This window comes from Dermacentor variabilis, chromosome 8 (assembly GCF_050947875.1).
Source record: "Dermacentor variabilis isolate Ectoservices chromosome 8, ASM5094787v1, whole genome shotgun sequence".
Taxonomy (NCBI): Eukaryota; Metazoa; Arthropoda; class Arachnida; order Ixodida; family Ixodidae; genus Dermacentor; species Dermacentor variabilis.
Window position 1 is genome coordinate 17,585,031 of NC_134575.1, and position 26,603 is coordinate 17,611,633.

The 26,603-nt window shown below is 44.0% G+C and overlaps 2 protein-coding genes across 2 annotated transcripts; both read right to left on the reverse strand.

The window, feature by feature from the left end:
- Positions 1-1,095: 1,095 nt before the first annotated feature.
- LOC142589726 (uncharacterized) lies at positions 1,096-10,521 on the reverse strand. The gene is made up of 10 exons (XM_075701288.1): positions 10,175-10,521; positions 9,256-9,302; positions 8,335-8,373; positions 7,774-7,809; positions 5,858-5,954; positions 4,932-5,074; positions 4,336-4,383; positions 4,211-4,246; positions 2,578-2,767; positions 1,096-1,530 (listed from the first exon to the last, which is right to left on the reverse strand). Exons 1-10 carry the CDS (start codon positions 10,236-10,238, stop codon positions 1,520-1,522), a joined length of 711 nt encoding a protein of 236 aa, XP_075557403.1. The 5' UTR covers positions 10,239-10,521; the 3' UTR covers positions 1,096-1,519.
- Positions 10,522-18,382: 7,861 nt separating this feature from the next.
- On the reverse strand, positions 18,383-26,603 carry LOC142589727 (uncharacterized). Its single transcript, XM_075701289.1, has 10 exons — positions 26,224-26,603; positions 25,326-25,372; positions 24,756-24,794; positions 24,224-24,259; positions 22,781-22,877; positions 21,826-21,968; positions 21,588-21,635; positions 21,462-21,497; positions 20,142-20,331; positions 18,383-18,825 (listed from the first exon to the last, which is right to left on the reverse strand). The coding sequence occupies exons 1-10, from the start codon at positions 26,285-26,287 to the stop codon at positions 18,815-18,817; spliced, it is 711 nt and encodes a 236-aa protein (XP_075557404.1). The 5' UTR covers positions 26,288-26,603; the 3' UTR covers positions 18,383-18,814.

Consider the following 26,603-nt stretch of genomic DNA (forward strand, 5'->3'; position numbering starts at 1 on the left):
AAGAGGCCACTGTGAGCTTCAAATCGAGCCAGTGGTTTCTCTCTCGCCTTCACTGCCATCCCAAAGAACCCTTTTTCCTCCTGGCCCCGTAAATCTGTAGAAGACACGCGTACAATACGTCCGCACCAAACTTCACGCTGGCGCTCTTTTCTTCTTTGAGAACATCAACTCCCGCATAAGGAGACTACATGCTTTTCTGCTGCACGTCGTTGCCCTCGCACGCGCGCTAGAAGACTCGCTGTAACGATGTGATATCAGTGAATTGCGCATAGCATTCAAGCGAGGGAAAGAGTAAGAGCGGGCGAATGACTCTGTGGCAAAAGACGCGCGCTATCAGACTGATATAAACTAAGTTCCTTTGAATATGAACCACTTGACAGCTTTCACACTGGCGACGTCACGTTCCGGACACTACTGGCGCGAGGTAGAGTGAAGGCACCGGGAAAGACCAAAGAGGAGTAGCAGTTATTTGTTGAGTTATCATAAGTGTGAACGGACAGCGCAAACGACCGGCTCAACAAGAAGTGCAGACAAAAGTATTCGCGCATTATAGGTACTTTTCACAGGACACGTCATGGACGCAGCTTCTCATCATGTTAGTACTCGGACGTGGGAACATGGCGGCCAGTGCATGGTTAGAGCGTGTGTCAGGCACGTGCTATTCCCCTTTTATTAGCGGGATAAGCCAGCAAGAAACTGTAGATGATGAAAGTGGTGTAGAATCGAGCAGAAGGAATCGTTAGATTGATCTGGCCTTCCAGTACGTTTCTTCTTTACACAATTGCTCACCCTGCTAGGCCCGAACCGTGCGGTAAGATTCTGTGCTTGTATATCCTAAGAGAGAGACTATCAAACAGCGGATATTAGGTCTTGTTTGACATTCCGTCTCGTTGGATACACGGACAAAGTTGCGCACTCCGTACAGATAATCTGTACGGGTATTTCATGTGCTTTTGTACAGGTCCCTATGCTACCGACTTCACTGTTGTAACGAATGTTTTGCGTGTTAATTTTGAAAAAAAAACGACCGAAGACAATCTGCAATAGAATGATCAATCGGTCCCAGGTGGTTCAATGAACAAACAGCTACACGAATTGAGAACAATTATTTACTTTATTCAACAAGAACCTGACGAATCGAACGTCAAGTGGGTCTGCGCTTGAGTCATGACCGGCAGACGTTCGGTCATTACGTCGCTGCATTTGTACGGCTACGAGACACAGGGCCAATGGCTCGGCCTAGAATAACACGATGCAGTTTTTCGGCGATTTTTCAAGCATCCACGTGCTCCGACCAGATTTCCTTGTTTGTCTGTCATGCTTGCACATCCAGGACGTCCTGCATGGAGCAGGACATGACGACTGCTGGCAGGTCTTGTGGCGGGGGCTCCTGGCTCTGCTAGTGTGGATGAGTATGGCAGCTTCTACTTCAGTCCGCAATATGGCCTCGATGTTCGGCCTCATTTTGCTTCTTTTCCCGGCACATGGGCCGAACTCGGGTGCAGTTGGTTCTTGAAAGTTATCTGTTACCTGCATTTGTCGTAAGCATAATTTTTGAACAGGCAAAAGAATCCGTGAGTGCAACACAAGAAACTCTTTTCGAGACTAGAAATGCAGACGACAATTACTATAGCGACAATCGAGACAGTCTACCATCAATTACGCGACAAGTGCCAAGAGGCCGTTATAAGTTTAAGAAGTGTATATCCTAAAGAAGAATAACAGAAAGTACATATATTGGCAGTTTGTTCCTTCGCATGCAGTGTTATGCTAAAGCTAGTAAGCTATATTCTTGCACTATAACTTTATTAGGTTTATATACATATCTCTACTTTATTACCATTTCTTGCCTGCCAGACCAAAAGGAAATTACGATTATTACACTCTCTTTCTCCATTAATATGCACTGCCCCGGAATACAACATATGCACAAAGCATACTGTCTCATGCAAACCATATTTAGACTTCGTGGAGGGCCTTGCACGTCAGCACCACGTGACCGACCATGAGGTACACAATAATGACACAAAAAAACGCTTGCAAATAATGGACTTGTGTTCGCCTCCTTCGTTAATAGTGCCTACCTGTTAAATACCGCACAATTTCCTTGGTTATGGTCGATGTCATGAAATCGTATATAAAAATAACGCTGAACCCAAGTACGATGATTTTGCAACAAAAGCGACCCTATCCCTGGTGCAACGAATGGCGTCAAACACTCCATTAATGGGACACCTAATAGAAACAGCTAGAAGTTATAAACGATGCTTTCATCAGCGCTGCTAACAAATCTGCTTCTTGTACGAGAGGATCCCTGTAGCCTTGTGAACGGTCACATCTGCTTTAACCCACTATATCTGCTCTTTTCGCGAGACGGTAAATAACGCATTTCAACGTCTTACTAGTGATCACTATTTCTAGTTAGGATAAATTGCCAAAAGTTGCTGGTGTTTTATTTTATCACTTCAATGTCGAATCATGACAAAACTGCTGTCATACGTGACAGCAATTTGTCGTAATCCGTCATTGAAGTGGTTATGAAACCCTCGACGTTCAGATAACGCAAACATGACTCACAGTTACCGACGGCCCCGAGCAGGTTGTTGGTGAGCGAGTTGACGGCGTTGGTGATTCCTCGCGTCAGGAATCGGAATGGCAGCAGCGAAGTGAACTCGTTCAGCGACGAGTTGAGGATGTCCACCAGGGGGCACACCAGGCTCGAGACAAGGTCCAGTTGCAGACCTTCTGGGGTCACGCTCAGAATACACTGCCCACGAAAAATATATATTTTTGTCTTACATGCCTGATCGGTCAGTCAACCTTGAGCGAAAACGCGTCGACGACACGAAAGGTGCAAAAAGGCTACGAACCCTCGACTTTTGCTGGGAGTCAAACCCACGACGATTTGTGAGAGTCGAACTCACAACCTTTGGTGTTAATGGAGGCAAAGTTAATTCAGACGCAGTTAATTAACATATAGTTAAGGCACTCGAACCCACGGCCTTTGGTGGGAGTGAAACCCACCAGCATTGGTGGCAATGAAGGGGAAGTCAAATAAGGCACAGATAATACAGCTAGATTTAAGGCACTCGCACCCACTGCCTCGGGTGGGTGTCGAACCCTCGACCTTTTTTAATTAAGAGAGATGAATAAGCAGAGTAGCCGAAGCGAATTGAGGGGCATGACTGACGAGTAAGTGAATGAAGAGGGATGACTAAGCGGATTGAGGAGGAGGTGTACGTCACATGTCCGTCTTCAATGCATCGGCAGTTGAGCTTCCGCCTTCAAGTCGTCTTAGGGATAACAGAAAAGACCCTGTGAATTCTTATTCTAGCACATAGTTAGCCACTTTGTCGTTGACAACTTCATACAAGTCTTTGCTACGGATTTCAACGAGTCGTTCAGAAGCTGAAAGCACTGACATCTTTTCGAATTACCCCTACGGAAACGTCTCCGTATGCAATCATCTGATAGAATGTTCTTAGCTTTGCCTGATGCGTGATGCATTAGGCTGACTGCACATGCGCGTGTTATACCAATGAATACCACGTAAGGTAAACGCGAATGCATAACAAGCGCCAAAACTGCCCGCATCATTCCCAAAGCTTGCTCTCGGTTGTCGCGACAAGAAATAAATGGAGAGATCAGCCATCGCTTCTTCTTGTTTCACGTAGAGAACAAAGTGTTAGCGATGTTTTATTCTTATTATTCAGATCAAGGGTGCGTTCTCTCGCTGCTATGCCTCTTAATTTCATTCCAGTTAGGCTCTAGCTGTAAACGGAAAGCTTTCCGAACTATTATCTACGTGCCTAAATTAGAACACATCGTATATAGAATTATAAAACAAGAAAGGATCTTTTATGTATTCGAACTTTTTTTACTTTTTGAATACACATAACAATATGTGAAACTTTTACGATAACATAGCCACTGTCATAATAGAATCCCGAACGTTCTTCAGCACATTTGATACTAGAATCAGTTTAGCTATGTTGACCATTGCGTGTTGAGCGAACTTAACCATGGGCCCAGTTAGAAGAGTGAGGAAGAATCTTCCCAAAATCAGGCTTGGGTTCTCAACCGCTCAGAAAACATAGTGGCTAGTGGTCAGTCTTTGCAGTCGTCATTTCTAGTAATAACGTTCAGCCTTATCGCTGTAGAGCGATGAACAATTAGGTAACCATTCGATTCGAGCAGAGGTTGCACTTACGCCGACTGCTTGGAACAGTTCTGTCAGGATGGGGTCCTGGGCAAAAGAAAGAACATCACTGTCAGCAAAAAAACTCCTCTTGGCATAAAAAATGTGAGATATTAACAGAAATTGAAGTTCCTCACCGAAATTGTGGATCCGGCTTCGCAGAACAAGAGGGTCGTGTTCAGACACTGCAACATTGAAACAGGCACGAAATGCAGCAAACTATTAAGGCACAAGGACTTATTAATGTCTGCTCAATTTTCAATTCACAGTGAAACAAAAAGCGCGACGATAAAGTTGTTCAACACCAATAAATATCCGTACAACAACTAATCACAGGGCAGTGAACGCTGCTCCTGACACGAAATTTGAAGAGTTTATGCGTAAGTGAGTACACTTCTCATCTTGGTAGTTTTCCTTCTATTAATGGCGTCTGAGTGCATACTCCTACGATTAGAGTTCCATGAAGGATCAGATTGAGAGGTTGGGTGTATTTCCTTCCTACTGCAGTCTGCTTCGCTCATTGTGAATTCGAACTTACACCACACCCGCTTCAGTGATTGAAGATTCAAATGGAATGTACCCAGGATAGCCCGCATATCTCGGAAACCATTTAATCCTATTACGAAGCACCACTTTACGAAGCATATAGCAGTGCGGACCTGGCACACTGGCTACCACATTTGCGTTTATCACGAAACCAAAGTGCAAGCTTGGCGATGGTGATCGTTCTCACCGCTCCCACGTTGAACACGCTGGGCAAGCTGATCTGGAGAGGTTCTTGGCAGGCGATGTTTCCTGGGCTGAACGCACCACAGCTGAACAGCGGGATTCCAAGGGGATTGCAGAGGATGTCAGTAAGACCACCGATGTCACCAGCTGCAGTGCGAAAGCCACATAAGAGTGGTGGCTAAATAATCTTGTGCAACGATGCAATTAAACATTGGGCACTGGGTTCGTTAGTTTAGTTCTTGCACGATATGGCGTTGACATTTTAACGAAGGAATCCCCAACGTTAAATTGAAAGAAATGGAATCCTGTTGACTGCAGTGATCAGAGGTTAACCGATATACAGCTGTCATCATGTGATCCAGCCTTGTGAAGCTTTAGAATCAAGCTTGGTATGTCATTGACACAAAGACTTGCCGCTTTAGTGGCATGCTTGCGAGGATAAACACGAGTAGGCAAAAACGTGCAGAGTAGCCGCAAGATGGTTTACCATGTTTGCCCTGCATCGCGATAACGGCACATGAATTCTGCGAAGGCCGAATGAACATGGTATAAATTGGAGATTTCTTCACAACCGTCAGCACAGGCTGAACGACCACACAAAACCCCAGAAGCTTCTTAAAATTTTCAACTTCAAAAATTTTAGTACATACGTAGCAGTGTGAACACCGTACGTGACAGCTTAACTTATAATCACCCTACATTAATCTAGTGGGTCGAATATCTTGAACACACTTTAGTGCGGCAAGGACTTGCGTTACAATCCACACCCTAACAAAACCGTGCTAGTACTAGTAAGTCCTTGCGAAGAGACATTTTTAAAAGCAGTATGTGCTAAATGTTTTAGTGTCCTCCTAACAACAACAAACAAATAAAAGGCATTGAAAATCTATAAAAAGTCACTGGTGAAATCGATAAGAAAAGGGCACTAACACAGGCCGAGCCTAGCCAAAACTGCTTCAAGGAGACCGACGACGTTGTAGAGTACGGAGACTGGGCTCCCAACCTGAGGCAGAATCTGGAGTACGCACTGTGAAGGAAAACAGGTTTGGGGATAGTGGTCAGACGATGACGGTGGCCAGCAAAACGTACTTTTATGCGCTGCGATGGCATTATCATAAACACTACAGTTCCACAAATTTTGAGCTTATTTAAATTTGCGAATGGTTTGTACCACAGCTGGTAGGATTAACACTGCAAAATGATTTTCGGCCGAAAAACATTGCCAAGTTTCATTCAACTAAAGGCGACCTTCAGTTGACCTTCGCTTGGTGTTTCAGCCTTCCATTTATTTATGTGAACTGATTTTATTTTGCAGCGAAGCTGTTGGCCACTAGTTGGCCTGGATTTCTCGTGGCGTGCTCACCAAAAAAAACGGCGGCTGGAAAAGGGCTTTGTAATTCAGTTTCCGTGTAACAAACTTGTGTTTTCTTGTATATTCGAATAAGAATTCGAGGTTATCATGTCTGTAGCTTGCGTGTAAGTCGTAGTTTATGCATTTCACGACTCAATTTACTTTTAAACGTTAATTTAGTCCAATAAGGCACATGAGCTTGTACGGTGGCCTAGAAGGATGAGTATGTATGCTGCACATCTGCACGCGTACGTGCGCGCCTGACGTACGTCGCTTGTGGTGGCGTGCTTGTCTAACGTCCCCGCAGCATCGCTACTTTGAAAACGTACCGTGTGTACAATGCTCCGTTTTTTAATATGTTATCGTCCTGATGGAATTGTGTCATGAGTGTTTGCAACATCTCTTGTCGAAATAAACTTTTCCTAAACACTGTACATCCACTTTCACAGGGTGTAACGGAGGCGGACTTTTTTATTTTCGTATTCGCCGTACAATGTAGTAATTACATGTGAAAATTAGGAGCAGGGCGTCACTTAACGCTTCCAATACCTCCTATATATGGCGTATAAAGAATAGAGAAGGCATGCCAAACTAGCGAAATCTGCTCGATTGTGTATTTGGTTTGTTATATAAACAATTAACTACTAACAGGTAACTAAGACGTTAGCAATTAACTAGATTCGAGTGCACTCAGGCACTAATTATGATAGACTATATATAGATGTGTCGAAATGTCGCAACTTTATTTACAGGAACTCAACACTCCATTAACTTAAAGACACGGATAATTAAAGCGTAATTAAACATTCGTTTATTGTGCAGTCAGTACTTCTACGTTATTGCAAAACAAGAAGTGAGTCTCAGCTTGAAGTACCTGCACAAGTTAAAATTATTGACTGCATTCTATTACTACAAAAGAAAAAAATATTCATTCTATATTGTTGCCTGAAAGCAGCACGTCGAACATCCTGTCAAACATGGCAGAGTAATTAGCAAAGTGGTCGTCTGCAGTAGTAAGCAACACATTGAACCGAAACAGAGGCCAATTGAGCATGCAGGTGGTTAAATTCATCGGACGCTCAATATCAGTTCTTTTTTTTTCTTCGTCAGTATTCGAAAGGACACGCAAAAACAAGCGGTGTCCACAAATGTTGGCACGGTGCCTCAAGTGGATATGCTGTGAGAAGTGATGACGTCACGATGAACTGTAGGGCCACTTCAGCCGCATATCTCATTCGTTCTAGCGTCTAGGATGACATACTATCGCTCCATTCACCATCAGAGTGGCTGCTTTGTTATAGCCCAAACGCTGATTGGCCGCAATGCCGTTCAACTCAAAGTCCCTCTTTAGCGGCCCTTTAAATACGGAACGAAGAGCTACACCAGCATAAGTGAGCTGTGATTTTTACACTTGCTTTTAAATACAGCATGCAAGTCTGTACTAATGGAAGACAACAATGTTTAAACGAAATGTTCTATTCATGCAGTGACTTACCCCGAGGACACGAGTGAGATCTGGTATAAGGCCCGCCTGAAAAGGACAATGTTCATTGTTCGAAAGTTAATCACTGCAGCGTTCTACCGCATATCACGAAAAAAACAAAAAGTTTAAGGCCCGTTTAACGAAGGTAGTTGAGGTATCGTTGGTTGTAAGTATTGTGACGGGAAATTTACCAGCACTGAAATCGAAGATATCAGAGAAGAATTAACCAAGAAAAGATGGCTCATTTAGCACCGTTATGCTGTGTAAATTTCCACACTTGATTAATATGCTTAATGTAATGCTTAAGTTCATGTTTTATAGCTGAAGTTAATGCTTGACTTTAGCAATGAAACCATTTCTCTCGCTTTTGAGAGCCCTTTCTTTTTTATGGTCGTTATAACTACTCTAAATAAAAACAATTCAGCTGTATATTTACTGCGGTAGAATCTTACAGTCTGGAAAGTGACCAATAGGCTGACAACTTTGTAAGGAAAAAACAGAAAAGAAATGCAGCACTATTTTTCAACAAAGCATATAGACGTATAAATTTGCGTAGTATATTCCAAAACTTACCGACGTGTCAGGACAGGCTCTCAGCGTAGTTCCAAGGCACTGAAGGTAAAGATAACATGCGTTGGTGGGAAAACAGACAACAGTGTTGGGCTGTTTGGTAAGAATAAAGTTTAGAACGACAGAAAGCTGGAGCTAGCTGGTAAGGATCGATTATGCAAGAAAAGGTGAGGCGCGCGGACAGGACACAAGAGAAGAGAAGTGGAAAACACGAATGCCGACTATCAACTGAAGGGAGCACTGAGGTTCTTCAGTTGATAGTGGCGTTCATGTTGTCCACTTCTCTTCTCTTGTGTACTGTCTGCAGATGCATAAAGAATAAAGACAACAAATGAATGCCACATTTTTCTTGCTTATCTCGCTCCCCATTCATTGATTATTTTCAGTACGGTCTTTTCAATATTGAGAATCTAAGTGGTATATGGGCTGAGGTTGCTATGGTAATATGATGTTAGAGCAAGCGGAATACTGAAAATACATTTTTTGCATGTAAAGCTAACTAAATAACATTTAGTTCATCATTATTTGTCAATAATGTGGAGATTATTACTCTGAATTTGTTATACTTCTAGAATTTTGTGTAAAGAGCAAGAGCGACGAATTTCGCAAGTTTCATGTGCAGCTGCGTGCCTACAAAAGAAAACGAAAAGCGTTTTACAACGCCTCTAACGAAAGCAAAATAAGGGTTCGTATTCGCAGAGAAAGTACTTTCGCTAGAAGGTTTTGTAATAGCAAATTCCAACTAATGTTGATGTTCTACATAATAATAGAATTGTGCTGAAGGTGGCCCGTCAGTGGTCAACGGCAATAACGAACAAAAGGCGTTCTTAAATTGGCCTTTGGTTTCGTGCTTGTTCGTTTTTGCTTTACTGAGGAATCATGAAATTCTTTACTTGTTCTCAAGCAATATAATTGAGGACTCACCTCTCCCAAGTTGAGAATGTTGGGAAGTGTAACATTGATGCATTGTCCTGCATGAGAATAAAGAGGGGGTATGCTTATTTGCGCAGGAGAACGATGACAACAAAGAAAAGGGTATCGTTTGCGCAATTTCAGCTAAGAACATGCGCTTCGAACATATTTCCGTGTATACAAATAATGGCCTGTTATTGTGTCTTGACAATTGTTTGCTTCCACAAACACACACCGCAGCAGCGTAAACGCATGCGTCTTGCTGCTTAGCAAGGGTCTTTGGCTTTGTTCCTTGCCCACAACGTACTTATTCTAAATCAGCCGTCAGAGGACTTCTGACGCTGATCAGAATCAGCGTCAGAAGTCCTCGAGCAATTAGATTTTGCCACATGGTAATTAGTCAGAGCGAGTGAAAACTATTCAGGTGTTTTCTAATGCAGTGCCGCCTTTGTTAGAGGTAAAGCATTTCGAGCTTGAACTGGGGCACTTCTATCTCAATGCACGGGAAAAGTGAAATTGAATTTCTCGGCAACCAGTGCGCCAAATTTGAAGGGGTTTGTTGTATTTAAGTGAAAACATTTAACTCTGGCGCATGTTTGCAGCGAATTTGTGATTTCGACAATAAATTTTACTTTAAATTGTTAAAAATCATAAATTTTCAGAAAACAAAACTATCAAGTTTTACAGCTCTGTAACTCAGCAATACAAAACGATATCACAATATTCTTTTCCTTTTTTCTCAGTGTTATACCCATGAAACACCTTTTGTCATACCCATGAAACAAAATTGCGCTTCTATAAATAGCAATTTGTAAACCTTACACGTCTGTAAGAATTCCCTCACTTAGAGTCAAATCGAATATTCGAGCGAATAAAGCCACAGACATTGTAAGAAACACTCTAAATGACGAACGACAAAAGCTGAACTTACCGCTCACAGCAGGCAGAACTGCCACTCCGAGCACCAGAAGGACGTAGGACATTGCTGGAGTCATATTGTTAAAGTGTCGACGCGATCCAGAGCTTCACTCGCAACTCAGTGATTGAAACCTCGTTCCCGTGTCAGCAAGCGTGATGAAAGGCCAAATCCTAGCCAAGAGCATGGCACGATAAAGCAACTTCTGCGCGCAATACTTCGAAGGTCAGAGCAACGAAGTTAAAGTTGGTGTGAACAATCCAGGACAGCAACCAAGCCGGTCAATACACGGCGGGTATGGATCCCAGTGCTCGGAGCCTCCAATTTAAACACCTCGGGAGTGTTGTTTTCGAAACCAGGAACGGCCAATGGCGGGTTAGGAGTGTGACGCAACCTGTCAGCGTCGCGCAACAGACGACACCTCACTGGTGCGCCTTCGGGCATGGAGCGCCGATTCTCGGAAAGTAACGCCGCGCCGTTACCTCCTGGTCACGTGCGCTGCTTCTGTGTGGGGCGCAGACTTTGTCTTCCGTTGGCTGCCGTGAAGCCAGAGAACGCGAGATGAAGCGAACCTGACAAGTGCGGCACATGGCTCGAACTGCAAAATATGCGTCCCCGTTATTTGGGTGCAGCGTTACGAAGGCTGACGTTGACGCTCGATCGGAAAAAGCCGCGATGCTGTTCCCTAATACTAGCTTCATGCCGGCTGGCCCTGCGCCGTAACCATTGCGTCACCGGTGTGCCATGTGTCCACTCATGCGTGACAGGTAATAATGCCACGACCAAAGAATCATCGGCCAATCACAAACATTTCTGTTTGTGCTAACGTAGAGCCTCCTGAGCCTGATTCGCAAAGCTTTTTACAGAGCAGTTCGCCAAAAGGCCCCGAGATATTTGCCAATGTATGGCCGCCATGGCAATAATTATAATAGTATTCATTATTAATTTAAAATAAATTATGGGGCTTTACTTGCCGAAACCACGAACTGATTATGCGGCACGTCGTAGCGGGGGACTTCGACTTGGTTTTGACCACCTGGAGTCTTTCAGCTTGCACCTAAATCTAAGTACACGAATGTTTTCGCATTTCGCAACCTGAAACACCATTTCTTCTATTTCGACGTTATTTAGTGACGTGACCCGCAGTGACCTGCGCTACTGTGTGCGATCTGTGCTGTGTGTGTTCTACTTCATTCTTTTAGATGTGTATTCTTCGACTTTCTTTCCTCCTTGCTCCACGTCTTCCTATCTTTCATTTCTATATCTGTCTCCTCCTTCCTGAAAAGTAGCCAGGCGTTGTGCCCTTTCCGGTGGCAGTTGCCTGCCTGCTCCTCACTTTCCCTTTCCTGTCTAGTGTGTATACTTTTCAAAACAAATAATAATAAGAAGCGAAATGCGGCTGCCGTGGTCAGAATTTGGTCCCACGACCTCGTGCTTAGCAGCGCAGCACCAATGCCACTGAGCAACCACGGCGGTTGATATTGGTGACTGGCTGGTGCCTCTTCTTACGAACGATTCTATTGCAAGGACTATTTTGGGGATACCGGCCCTGACATTCAGTAACTTTTGAGCACGTAGTACCGCATCTTTAAGCCTTGTTTACTACACTAATACTTGTTAAGCACAAGTTATTTGCTTGTTTTGTTTCGTTTTTTTATTTCTGTTCTTTCTTTCTTCTTTCTTTTTTTTTTGTGGGGTGCGGTTTACACATTCTCCTTTATCGTCATCAGGTCTTCCGGATCTTTAGAATTCGTTCATTATGAACTCCTTTGCCCCAGCCGAGATTTTATTGAAGACCTGCGACGTACAAGCCATCGCCCAGCCGTCATAATGAGAACGTATATTGATGGGTCATATGGCAGTCATGAGTTCAGTAGTTTCTTCAGTTGAGTTCCGTGATTGGTTCAGTCGTTGGTTCAATGGGTACAGTGGTGTGTTCATTGTTATAATCTTTGTGTAAGTAGTTCTTTCCGTAGGAGCAATGGATGGATGGATGCAAAACTTTAATAAGGTCCTGAGGTACGCGACTCAGCGCGCTGCGGGCCGCTCCCACGTTGGGACAGTCAGGCCTTGCCCGACCGCCGCATCGTGGGCCCTCTGGACAGCCCATAGTTGCACCCCGGCATCGGGGCTTTTGATAGCGGAGAGCCACTTGTCCACATTGATTTGTTCCGTGCCTCGTAACGAGGGGCAACGCCAGAGCATATGGTCTAGGCTAGCGATGTCATTGCAGTGCCTGCAAGAACTAGTGGCATAGGTGTAGGAGCAATGACTATTAACTTATTTGGTGGCCCTCGAAAGTATCTTTCGTTGCGTGACTTTCTACAGTTTCTACCCTTACGCAAACAAGGCAGCTGTCGGACCAAATGTGTATTGATTCCGCGCAAATAACTAAAACATGTTCAATTATGGAGCTGCATAACGAACTGTGCAGTACCCACTGGCTTACGCCGGTTACAGCATTCAGCCAGCTGCACGCTATAGTCTGCGCAGAATGCACGGCCTTGTCCTTTGAAGAGTTTTGTTGTCGACAATACGCACTACTTTCGTCGAACAAACCTTGTTTTGTGGAGGTGACGGATACGCATTGCCAGTGCCTGTTAAGAGTCAACCCTCCTGTCAAACTCTTGTTTCCGGAATCCAAACGTCAGGCTGCTTAAGCGGCCGTGAATTTTGAACGGCTTGAAGCCAGGCCATCCCTTCCTGCCATACTCACGAATATCTCTAGCGTGATGCGTTGTCCTTAAAACAACGTGACGAAACAGTTGCGCAAAGTTGCCGGTGTAGCTCAAACAAGTCAGCGCAGCTCAAGTCAGCGCAAACAGGATGGAGGATGACACCTGTTTGTGTCTCGGTGCTCTTTTTGTAACATGATCAAGTCAGTCATTTTTCTTTGCACAGCACAAAAAATAAAGAGAAAAGAAATAAACTTGTGACCGTGTATAATTTATTAGAAAGTTATCCTAAGCGTGGAATACCGTTCGAGCAATGAAACCTGACATTTCGATTTCTACCGCTCGTGAATTACGTATATATTTTTGCGTGTTTGCAAAAGGATGCTTTAGTAAGTAATTATTTTTTAAAATCTGTGGCGTTTGAGCTCTAAATGCGAGTGAAATGAGTCAGCACTACGTCACTCCTCTTTGAGGTCCCGAATATATGATTTAAAGGGGCCATGAACCACTTTTTATCGAAGTAGAGAAAGATATTTAAAGTGGATAGGCTATTTCAGAACCACTTTGCCGCAAAAACTACTACAATGCGTTCAGCAGAAGCGGAGTTATCGGCAATCAAACACGGCCTCAGCTGTGCTCCCCTTCCTCCTCCAATGTCTTGCTCTGCGAAGGGTACGGCGGAGACGTCACCGTGACGCGCACTTCAAATTTCCGATTCGGTGCCTATGCCGCGCTAAACGCAAGCCAAACTCGGCAGTCCTCAGAGAGCCGCAGTGCACTTAGCCACTGGACTCGTGGCGGCTCCTCGCGGCGGCCGCGATGAAGCCGAGTGCAGTCACCAATAGCAGCCGCGTATTGTAGTGTGGTTTATGACGAAATAGAGTACACAGAAAAGAGCGAGAATCATGAGGTTTTTGAAACGAGAGGGTTTGAGAGAAAGGTTACTTCGCGCTCCGCTTGGGAGCTCCACGGGAACTTGGCTGAGACGTTCGCCACAGCGTATGCTACCCGCGGACTATGTTACTTCACCGAGCCCGAGGGGTGGTTCAGGGCCCCTTTAAACCACGTTCTCCGCATTGCCAAGTGTTGTTTAGGAGCTCACTCGATGCACGTCTTGCCCTTTCGAGGAGCAAAGTGCAGCTGACGATAAGCCGGAGCAGGCCACGATCGGGTGCAAAATAATACATACATACATACATACATACATACATACATACATACATACATACATACATACATACATACATACATACATACATACATACATACATACATACATACATACATACATACATACATACATACATACATACATACATACATACATACATACATACATACATACATACATACATACATACATACATACATACATACATACATACATACATACATACATACATACATACATACATACATACATACATACATACATACATACATACATACATACATACATACATACATACATACATGATAGACTTTATGCTAATGCATTAAAAATTGGCGCACATTGGAAGCCCCATCCTGAAGCTTTAGGTTGAAGCTGCCTCAACGTAAAGCTGATGATTCAGGCTGCAGGTTGAGGCTTCCCTTGTTCGCCCACTGTTCATATCTTCGAATCGCCTTTGTAAGCCTGCGGATCGTTTTTTATGGTTTTATCTTAAAATATCCACAACTTTAGCTTGGCTCAATATATGATCAACCTAGTTAAATGTAAACCGCGATGAGTATGTCTAAGAAACCGTAAGACTGAAAAACATCTGAAACGAATTATGTGTCACTAGGCATGGGAAGAGCCCTTACCTCATCGAAAGCTGCTGAATGTCCATGGTGACTCTTAGGCGCTGTTATTCCCTACAGGGTCTAAATAATAAGTTTCACTGCGGAGAGGTTGGCCGGAGAAGCAATGCTCTGGCCTTCTACTCAATACGGCAGCTAAGAGGAACAGTTTGACAGAGTGATGTGAAGGAGTACGACTGAATCCACCTGCTATATACAGGATGCCGCGTGTACATGCAGAGTTCTTTTGCTGAGAGAGCCGGCGAACGTTGCAAACATACGCTGCTGTTTTGGCTCAGTGGCTATGGCTTTGCACTGCTGAGCATATGTCGGGTTCGTTTCTCTGTCACATGGCCGAATCTCAATGTGCAAAATGAACAAAAGAAAGTGGCTGGAGTTCAACATGGCTTGAACGTTTGAACGTAGTTATACAAGCGAAAGCTCGGTTAAGCATGGTTAGACACGGTTCTTCAGTGCTTCTTTCCGTCGAGCTATATCGGCAAAGTGCTCAGACTCAACCTGGTGCCTGCGGCGAACCTGTGAACCTGGCGCCTACCTCGCACCAGCGCGTGCTTCATCCATGGTTAGGCTGAGCGACGAAGCGCCGCAGAAGCAGGTGTTACCCTCTGCGACGCCTCTCTGCAGCGGTTAACGTGACGTGACCTCACACCTTCAAACGTGCGTGCCGGCGGCTGAAGGTCAAACGAGCGCCGAGATTCACCTTGGGAGTCCTACCTCGAAGAGTATAGCTTTCGCTATCAAAAACGATAATGCACATTTGAGACGCACGTTACGAAGCCGCAGTTTGTTTAAATAATCCGGAGAGCTCCAGTGCGCCGTCCCTCACGAGCCTCTGTGAGCTTTCGGGATGGTAAATCTCACAGCTCATTGGTTTCTAAGTTTGAAGCTGGCTTTACTGTGTCAGTCCGTAGGTCCTTTAAGTTACAGATATGATGTCACCATCATCATCATCATCATCATCAACAACAACAACAACAACAACAACAACATCAGCCCGTCGTCGTCATTATTGCGTCCTTGGGTCACAAAGCTACGTCTTGATTCTCGAACTCACCATCGGAAGAAGAAAACTTTTCTCACCGATGCTTCGACACGAACTCACGCTCCTGGGGCAGGTGCAGATGGGAGACGGACGTGCTAACCACACAAAAGTAGCAATGTCGATCCAACCCACACCTTGGAATGGATGTGAAGAGAAGCCTTCGAGAAGCGGTTCCTTAAGCACCGCAAAAGTGTTCGTCTTCTGCAATGCGCTGTACAGCATAGGCATGACTTGCCTGTACGGGAAATTAGCAAGATGCGAAGACCCCCACCACTTGGCACATGCGTAACTAATCCGTGCAGCTGCGCATTAGTCTTCGGTATCAGCCCACTTTTGCTCGCATCATCAGTGGGATTAGCCCGGTTTACTCTTGAACTGTGTTCAGGAACGGCGCACCCTACTGCACAAGAAGCCAACCGTAATTATCGCGGAAATGAAACAAGGCCTAGAAAGCATCGTTTATTAAAGTAATCATGCAAGGCGTATCCTTGTTTCACTGAGGATATTTAGGTACCGTTTCCTTTTGGCTGCGCAATTTCGTAGACAACAGAGACAGCTACCGATACTTCTCTAAGGATTGCACAGAGGTTCCTATATAAAAGCCTATTTGTTACGCGTGTTGTTCTGCACGTGGCCTATTTAGTAAGGCTGCAGCAGCCACGGGTAGGAAAATCCAGGAGGGTCCGCCTAGATTTTTAGTGTTGCTTTTGTCAAAGAGTGTTATAAAGCAAATCTCACATTTTCTCATTCTGCAGCTTGGTATCTCATCCAGACTGACAGATGGTGTTCAAAACTTAGCATGCATTTCAGGGGCCATAGTTCGTGATAGAATCAAGAAGTATGCAGACGACGTCCTATGCGTAGCAAAAATTGTGCTCGAGGAGATCCGATTCGAGTACACTGCTGTGGCAGTTCTTCCACAGCTGTTATGATAGATTAGACGCCCTGGTCACTTTCTCGGCGCAAAAAAAAACATATAGGTTAGCCTCCTTCTCTAGACCAATGCAAGTATGGACCAAATTCGCAGTCGCTATATCTCGCCTCAAGATGGCGTGAAGCTCAGGAAGAGTGAGAGTAGCGGCACAACGTAATGCAATGTTGCATTATGCATCTGCAAAAACATCTGCAGATGCATTGCACTTGCAATTCGTCTGCAATGTTTCAAACAACGTTTTATTTTCAGCGCCTGAATTAGCTTTGGTGACACGCAGACAGTAATATTTTATTTGGGGTGAATGTCCCAACCCGGATCGTAAAGTGGGCAGACTAAGGCTTTTAACTTTAGCTGTAAAAAATTAATTTCAAGCTCAGAAGTCGCTTGTACAGAAACATCTTGCACACCTTGCACGCATGCACTACATATAATAATGTGGCTTGCTTAGCAATGTAACTTTCCTCTGAAACATTTCATACTAGGCCTACGTTAAACCAGTTAAACACCTCACACTGCCCTTAACATCTATGTATTGAAAAGTTTGTTGATCTGGAGGTGCTATTTGTATGACCTGTGCACTGTTCCATTGTTGTAATTTCTTTTATTACTTTTACCTTTTGTTGAACTACTTTTCTTTTTCTTAGTTTTATTTATGTATTAACTGGTTTTATGTATCAGCTACATTAGAGTACGTGTAACTTTGTTGATATTTCAAAGAGCACCTGTTTCAAGGATCCAAATTTCAAACAGTGTGGATGCTAAACACCTAATGTCATGTTGGCTACTGATACCGCATTTAACTATGTGTTCTGTAGTAGCTGCCTGCCCTTATTTTTTATATTTTATTGAACAGTTCAATTTTGTTGTTTAATTTAGTTTTTTACTGATGTTTACACCGTTACGCTGCTCTACCCTGATGTGCTCTCTTTGGCCCAGTCAATCTGATTCGTGCAGCTTTCTGCCCAAGAGCTCGACCATGTGTATGGTGAAATAAAATGAATTGAATTGAACTCTTGTCGGTAGCACAGCCATGCTCGTTATCCTTGGGAGAGTGCTTGAAAACTATCACAAATGAGTTCTCGGAAAACACAATCAAGAGCGACGCAAGCCCCGGGATTATTCCTTTATATCGATTACGGGGGTCGTGTGCCAGACCACTCTATTAGTAAATGACTGTGTAAAACTTGGAAGGGGAACAGAGGTGTTCGATTTTTGTTAATCATAATCATTCGAACCCATGGAAAGCATAAGGTAAATTAGCTGTGGTTGAAATTTAAATCTAGAAAATAATAAAGGAAATGAAATCAAAGTGGACGAAAAGATAACTTAATTGTCGCCGGTGGGGACCGAACTCACAACCTCCGCATTAGCTTGGCAGTCGCGTGATGTGTGCGTAGAACGTGTAGTGTGCGAGTGGTTCGTGTCTGCGTGCTCTGTCACCCTCAAGGTGCATGGGCGGGCCCCATCTTTTTGGTTCGGCAATCCTAGTATCTTGGCACAATTAGGCACGTCATCGGAGCAACGTCGTCGATGACTCATATCCGTGGTTTCCATCTGGGTTTGTGTAAAACCAGGATCCCTGAGGTTTTTAAATTTGTAAGTACACGTGTCGGCCACACCTGCCGCCGGACACATTATTAGTGAAGGCATCCGTCCTATCCAGAACAGTCCTTACGAATAGAAGTGTAAAATATGAATTAATTTGAGAATTCAGCCCGTGAGAACGGTGTGATCTTTTTTATGCATAACGAAAAGAAGGTTACGCAAACTGAAAAAAATAATGAATTTTATTCGCCAAGGATTTGATGAGTCGGATGTAATCGCTACTTGAGCAGGAACTGGCAGACATCAAGCGACTTCCTCGCTGCCTTTGGATGGCTAGGAGCCGCAGAGCAAGCAGCTTTGTCCAGAATAGACGATACCGCGTGTCCACAGTCATTCGAGCATCCTTGTGCGCCGTCGTGATTTTGTTTTTCGGCATGGCGCGCATCCGGGAAGTCATGTACGGAGCAGGAAATGGTAGCTGTTGGCAGTTCTCGTGGCGTTAGCTGCTGGCTCAGATCATGTGGACGAGCGTGGCAGCTGCTCCACTATGGCTCGGAAAATGGCGTCAGTGCTTCCCTCGTTCCGCTCCTTCTTTTTTTTTTGGGGGGGGGGGGAGGCAGGCTGGTTTGAATTCGGGCGCACTCGGTCCTCGAAAGTCATCGGTCACCTGCGGTTGTCGTAAGTATCGAATGTATTACACGTGCAAAAATAGACATAAATGCAATGTTTAAAACTCCTCTGTTCGTTGAAAAAAGAAACAAAGGGGACACGCGTATATAGCGGTAACTTGAACAGGCTACCATCAATTGCGCGATAAGTCAAACGAGGCTGATACACGATTCACAACTGTAAGATTTACAGAAGCGTAACAGGAAGCACGAGAACTTTGGTGTTCGGGCCTCTGCATGCACTAACATGGTAAAGCTAGTAAACGATATTATCATACTATTATTTTATCAGGTTTATATATGTATGTGTGTTTACTTTATTACCAATTTCATCTACTCGGCCCAATGAAAAATACGGCTCACTGTTGTTATTTATTTTTGCGCACTACACCCGAATAATATCTAAAGAGAAGTCGTGCGCCATGCAAATCACCAGTCACCGTAGTTTTTGAGAAGTTAATCAAAGGACATGCAAATCAATATTGTCTGGTGGACTGCGGCACACAAAGGACCAAAAAAATAGAAAAATAGAATGGTGTTCATGAGCGTATGTTAATCTCCTTCACAGATGGTTGCCTGCGTACTTAAACAAAACATATTTTTCCAAAGTGAAGTCATTTCCACGTTTGATGTTATATTTTCCAAGTTGATGTTATAAAAAAGTGCACAAGTATGACTCTGAATCTAAGTGTTCAAGTTCAAATTCGGTTTATTTCGACATTAACATCTACAGACAGTGATGCTGTGGACTGCGGACAAAAAGAGTCACGATAGGACTTGACTGCGTCCACTGACCGTCTACTTGACAGCAATGCAAATAAAGATTGCATACAAGAGTGTGAAATATTGTCAAATATTGGCGATCAATTCCTTGTGCTTAAGAAGAATCTCCAAACTTGCCCAAATATTCATGCTAGGGCGGACTTTTCTATTCCGTCTGCATACTGCTTCGTGAAAAACATATAGCACTATGAGAAACCTAATGACAGCTGGGTCATAATCCATGGTTGAAGTGGTTATGAAGCCCTCAATGTGTAGAAGCAAATTGAGTAGAGCATCTCTCTTTTCATTTTTACACCCTCGGTCATTGCCTCAAGCACCTGCCTTACCCTCTCTCTCTTTTAGATGAACCCTACCTATACATACTGTGCCGAGAAAAGCATATGTCGCCTTGAAAAAGACAAGTCCACTTGTCGAAACGTTGGCTCCTTCTTTCATCTTGCTTTCGTTTTGCTGATCGTCTTGAATTTTCATCAACCACATTCCCCGTGTTTTCCCTGAACCTCAAAGTGTAGATATTACAAACATGACTCACAGTTACCGACGGCCCCGAGCAGGTTGTTCGTGAGCGAGTTGACGGCGTTGGTGATTCCTCGCGTCAGGAACCGGAACGGCAGCAGCGAGGTGAACTCGTTCAATGACGAATTGAGGATGTCCACCAGGGGGCACACCAGGCTCGAGACAAGGTTCAGTTGCAGACCATCCGGGGTCACACTCAGAATGCACTGCACAAGCATTATGTTTTTTTTAGTGCCTGCTTCACCACTCAGACGATGTGTACTTTATACAGTTAGCAATGTCATATCAGCATTATTCCAAACATGAGCAAGTATCAAACGACTGGAATACGTTCTGTCGTTTTGAAAAGCACCTGTGTTTTCGGTTTTCGTGTACCGACGTCCTCCTGGACATTTTTAGTATCATTCTTAACCCTATTTTGCAATCGTGCTTCTTACACACCTCTCTAGGTTTTTCTGTTTCGGTGTACTTCTGTATATAGTTACCCTTTCCCTTGGTGATTTGCATTGCGGTTGTGCTTTTCTTTTTCGATGCCGCCTTTAATTCAATGTTCCCGTATGGGACCTGTCAGTCATACCGAAATAAATAAATAGGTGAATAAATAAGTAAGTAGGGTTAAACCTGAGCTTTGAAATTAATGTTCTATACGTTACCATGCCTACAAGCTTCTTATCGAGTGACTGCACATCGCACTCCGTGATAGCGCGCAACTTGCGTTTTGATGATTTTCGTTCTGTTCGTGTTGCAAATTACGCTGACATTACTTTAGCAATCAGATTCAGAATACAAGCGTGTTAAAGTGTTCGCTAAGTACGACTACTGAAACGTTAGTGTAGGCAGTTAACTATGACATGTTTTCCGTGCGTTTTCCGTATCATACTTATCGAAGTAATATGGGTATGGCTGATGTAACGATTCTTTTCCAATTCATTTCCGTTCCCTGCTTTCTTGAGGGGTCCGAGCAGCCACTCTGCCTAAATTATCACAATGATCGACTGGTCGTGAGAGGTAGATGAAACACGAGGAATAGAATCGAACGAAAGGGATCACTAAATTATTGAGATAATTGAATCATTACAGTAGCCGTTGTTAAGTCTTTTCTACACCCCGCGCTTTTTCGCTGCCGTTTCTTTCACTCTCACACTATTAGTCGGCCACCCTTTCTTGCACTCTGTGGGCACAAGCGACACACTCTAAATTCAGGTTCTGATTCCAAACCATTCCACAAAGCAATAATGTTCAGACTTTGTTTGTAATGGTTAGTAGGAATGTTCATCCGTATTCTTGTGGAGCTGTAAACAAGTTCTTAATTGATTGCGGTAGCGATCGTACTTACTCCGACTGCTTGAAACAGCTCTCTCAGGATGGGGTCCTGGGTAAATGAAAGGACGCCACTGTCAGTAAAAAAAGCTGCTCTTGGGATCCGCAGTACAGTTACCTAAACAGAAGTTAATTTACTCACCGAAATAGTTGAGCCGGCTTCGCAGAACAGCAGAGTGGTGTTCAGACACTGTAACATTGAAACAGACAGCAAAACTCAGAAAATGCTGAGACACAAACACGTCTCAATGCCTGTTCAGACTTTGAAACGTGTGTGAAACTAGAAGCGCGATTATATATTTGCTCGAGTGTAATAGATGTTCGGATAACAGTTAATGAGAGAGCCGTGAATGAAGCTGGCTATATCAAACCGTTCTCACCGCTCCCACGTTGAACACGCTGGGCAGGCTGATCTGGAGGGGTTCTTGGCAGGCAATGTTTCCAGGACTGAACGTGCCACAGCTGAACAGCGGGATTCCAAGGGGGTTGCAGAGGATGTCAGTGAGGCCACCGATGTCACCAGCTGCAGTGCGAAAGCGAGACAAATTTTATTGCTCAACGAATTGTGCATTGGCGAAATGAAACATTTCCCCCCGTTATTATTTTGTTTCACGCTTCTCAACATAGAGGGGCTGCTATCAAGAAGCAATCTATGACTGTAAATTAAAAAAAAGAACAATGGTATTTTGTGTGATGAGAAGTTAACAGAAAGAGAAGGTGCTGCCTCACTATGAAGAAGCCTTCGGAACTGTGAGAACCGAGCTGTGCGCAACCTTCGTTAGCCAAACACGTGCACGACGTTGGAGTTGTAGTGAGCAAACACATGCGGAATAGCGATGAATGGTTTTGCGTATCTGCGCTGCATTGGGGAAAAGTTAGAAAAAATCTCCAGAGGCCCAATGCAATTCTTGAAACCTGCTGTTCTTACAACGTTCAACACAACCTCAACTGCTTTGCAAAACGTGCAAGCTTCGTAGCAGGGTTCACCGCCAAAACTATTCCGGACACCAAAGTAATTTTAATACCGTACACGACGCTACCACTTCTATTGACATTACGTCGAGCTAGGTGGTGGAATATCTTGAAAAAGGCATCGTGTTGCAAGGGCGCACAGGAAGACAGTGCAATTCACACGATAGCGAAAGGTCCTTGTACGTGTCGCTTTGTCACTGTGTGGGTTGCATTTTGTTTGTGTAAGTCCTTGCAGCAAGACGTTTTTTGCAACTACAGCGTAGCCTAAATCTCGCACAGCCCACCAATCCACACGCAAAAAAGACAGAAGTGTCATGAAACAGATAAAAAAAATTATGGCATCCATAAGCAAAGTGTGCTCACACAGGCCCAGTCTTGAAAGAACTGCTTCGAGGAGCCCGATGACGTTGAAGAGCACAGACACGGGGCTTCCAATCTGAGGTAGAATCTGGAGCACGCACTGCGTAGGCACAAACGTGGGCGCGGTGGTCAGATGAAGAGTAATTGCCCCGACGTCGGCAGTCAGCAGATATGTAGTTTTCCATGAGGCAATGGCACTATCCTTAGCACTGGAGTGGCACGTATGGAACAACGGGACACAAGCGTGCTTAAATTTGAGAATGGTTTCTATCCGAGCTCTTTGGATGCAGCGGGGCAAGATGGTTTCCAGCAGAAAACAATCACATGCATGCCATGTAAGATGGCAGGCAACGTCAGAAAAACTTTCTATGTTATCGAAACTTGCTGAGCTTAGTCATTGAGTGTGTGTGTTTTCTTGTTTTTTTTAGAAAGCGACGGGCCTCTTTTTGCAAATAAACGGTGACCTGAAGCCCAGTATGCGCTGTAAAACAACAAGACGCCACTTGAGCCAGTGCGGCAACTTGAGGTCTACGTCGGCATGCCTCTTTCATTGCTTGCTAAGCCGCCATTCAAGGTACGAGGGGCCGCCTTGTTATAGCATAACCGCAATTTCTCCTAAAGCTCAAGTTCCGTTTTCAGTGCCATCATATCCCTGCATTGCCCAACGGGTCATATATGCTGCGCCTACTGCGATACCTCATAATTTGTGGTGTTGAGCTGCTAAGCACGAGATCGCAGGATCGAATCCCGGCCACGGCGGCCGCATTTCGATGGGGGCGAAATGCGAAAACACCCGTGTACTTAGAGTTAGGTGCACGTTAAAGAACCCTAGCTGCTCCAGACTTCCGGAGTCGCCCACTATGACGTGCCTCATAGTCCGATCCTGGTTTTGGCGCGTGAAACCCCATGATTTAATATTTTGTACCTCATAATTTGGATTTAGGCACAGAAAACTGAACGCAGCTTAATTTAACCAATGCATGTGACTGAACTATAACACTCTCTTGATCTTGCTTTACATAGATTAGACCAAGAGTAATGCATATTCAAAGAAGTTCTGCTTACTTAATAGAGCTTATGTGGACCGAGGTTCAAACTGCAGCGTTTTTACGCTAGAGCGAGTTGACTGTTGTGGATAGTACAGCAAACAAATTATTAATTTATTTGTTAGTTATGCTAAATCAATGTTAGATCAAATTACGCTTAATTGATTTATTGCGCAGATGCACTCTCCTAGGTCAGAAATAAATGGGAAAAAATAGCCCTAATTTCATTTGATGTGGAACGGTATTTCTTCATGATAGAGTTAAATACTGGACAATGAGGTATACACAACACTTTTGTGCGTCCATTTTTTTGCACTCTCTTAGAGACTGTAGACGCGTTTGTTTTCATTGCAAGCAACAGTGTTGGGGCAACGTTATGGATTTCCTGCTGTTGACTTACCCGGAGGACACGGGTGAGGTCTGGTACTAGGCCGGACTGAAAAGGACAGAGTTGTTCAAAAGTTAATCACTTCATCTTTTTGCCGCGTATTAAAAAATACATATGGTAAAGCATCGATTAACGAAGACATATTTGAGCTAGTGTGTCAGATGTTCCGTGATATTTATTTATCAGGCACTGAAAAGTTATGAGGTTACAGCAACACAAATACAGGACGACCGGCTAAGTGACTGATGTGCTCTGTGTAATTGCGGCGTCGCTTGGAGACATTACAGCAGCGCGCGATAAAGTACGGGAAGGCCAACGACCGGCACGATTAACTTGGCATTCAAGCCTTTTCTCAAGGTTTTGCGAATCCCGAGACTTTGATTGTTCAGATACTCAATCTTCATTTTGGCATCAGCGGCTTTCAATGCTTGCGGTGCAGAAAGCAAATGAAACACCCCGTGCGAGGCAAAGAACCAATAAACCTGTCATTTCAAGCGAAGCCTACACACAAGCACACCTCGTCATCGGAAGGTGAACAACTTACCGACGTGTCAGGACAAGCTCTCAGCGTAGTTCCGAGGCACTGGAAGTAAAAAATAACGCCACTTTATAGATAACAACACCACTCCGTTTTCACGTTCGAGAGCAATATCATCCATCTATTCAGAACAAACAAATGGGACACACTTTCGCTTAATCTGTTTCCCGCACTGAATAATCGCACAAATAATTTTGGTTTTATTTGCTTCCTCTCATTCTTGACCACCTAAATATGAAGTGAGTTCACTTTGCTGTGCAAATATGATGAGAGGCCAAGTGGGACTGTCCAAAATAAATATTCCTTTCAAAATACCATGATCTGATTTACATTTACTTATCCATTATTTGTTAAACTGCACCTGGCCAATTTGTAAAAGTTATTGTAATATTATAATGCGTTGCGTAAAGCACAAGATGACAAAATTTGCTCAATTCACATAATTATATGTCTCCCTATAAGACGAAATGAAAATGCTTTGTAAGAAAGCTTTCACCGGAAGCCAGAACCAGATTTAAAAAATATGAAACTTTGAAACCCGAAGAGCATTTTCTATTGACATTGCTTATGACTCACCTCTCCCAAGTTGAGGATATTGGGAAGTGTAACATTGATGCATTGCCCTGCACAGAAACAGAGAAAAAGTAACGTGATGTTTCTGGGCGGTAGAACAATAACAACAATAAAATGGGTACGTTTCGTGTGTTTCCAGCTTTGAACATCAGCTTCGAACAGCTTGGCCATTGTTGGGTTGTGTTATACGGCATATGTCCACAGACTTGCATATTCTCACAAGCGGAAATATTCTAAATGAGTTGCCGGATCCGCGAGAATGCTAGTGCAAACTGACAGTTCGCCAAGCAGTAATGAATGAGTGCTTATCAAAATTAATTTGAAGCTTTCCACTACGCTGCAACCTATGTCACATGTATTGTGGTGGAGCTTAAAACTCCACAATTCACTGAATGGCCCGTTTTCACAAAAGTAAAGTTCGTGCAGTCTAATAAAGGAATATAGCGCCAGTCATAAGCTGGGCCTGTATTTACGAAAACGTAGTTAAGCTATAGCAATTTGTAATGAAAATGCCCACCAATCGTTACGACGGGCATATTATTATGGAAGGCTGCCGGCCAATGAGAAAGAACGCACCCGAACGCAAACCTTCGTGAATTTGGCCCCTGGTCGTGTCAGCGTTCACAACTATAGTTTCAGTGACAATGCTTCAGGGCGTGTTCGAAAATAGGTTATATTAAAAAATTTATAGTTTTGTAGCCCGGCCGCTTGAGTACTTTTCTTAAATGTGTTTTTTTTTCTTGAGTGCCATAACAATAAACTACCCACAAGACAAACACTGATCTGTAGATGTGGCGCGTCTCTAAAGATTATTTTACTGAAAAGCAAATTGAGAACTGCGGCTAATAAGGTAAGAGACATGGTGGAATACAAGCGAAGCGATAAGAAGAACTGAGCTTACCATTCACTGCAGGCAAAAGGGCCACTCCAAACACGAGAAGCGCGTACGACATTGCTGGAGCCATCTTGCTGACGTCTAAATTACCGAAAAGTTCACACGCAATTCCCCAATCTAAAGCTCTCTCTTGCGTTGGTCAGCGGTATGAGAGGAGAAATCACAGCAAATGAAACCGTATTGCAAAGCCACACCTACGCGTACACTGCTCTGAGAGCCAAGCCAACGAAGTCGAAGTCTACCAGAACAAGTCAGAGCGACTTAGCCGGGAGAAACTCGGCAGGTTTGCATCCCAGGTGCCGGGAGCTCCCAATTTAAACTCCTCGAAAGTCTTGTTTTCGAAACCAAGAACGGCCAGTGGTTGGCTCAGAGCTTGACGGAAGCTG

Coding starts and splice junctions, on each gene's coding strand:
- LOC142589726 (XM_075701288.1), bottom strand. CDS start 10,238: ATGACTCCAGCAATGTCCTACGTCCTTCTGGTGCTCGGAGTGGCAGTT. Junction 7,810..8,334: donor GAGCCTGTCCTGACACGTCG/GTAAGTTTTGGA, acceptor TGTCCTTTTCAG/GCGGGCCTTATACCAGATCT. Junction 5,075..5,857: donor TTTGGCTAGGCTCGGCCTGT/GTTAGTGCCCTT, acceptor TTCGCACTGCAG/CTGGTGACATCGGTGGTCTT.
- LOC142589727 (XM_075701289.1), bottom strand. CDS start 26,287: ATGGCTCCAGCAATGTCGTACGCGCTTCTCGTGTTTGGAGTGGCCCTT. Junction 24,260..24,755: donor GAGCTTGTCCTGACACGTCG/GTAAGTTGTTCA, acceptor TGTCCTTTTCAG/TCCGGCCTAGTACCAGACCT. Junction 22,878..24,223: donor ACCTCACCCGTGTCCTCCGG/GTAAGTCAACAG, acceptor GTGCCTACGCAG/TGCGTGCTCCAGATTCTACC.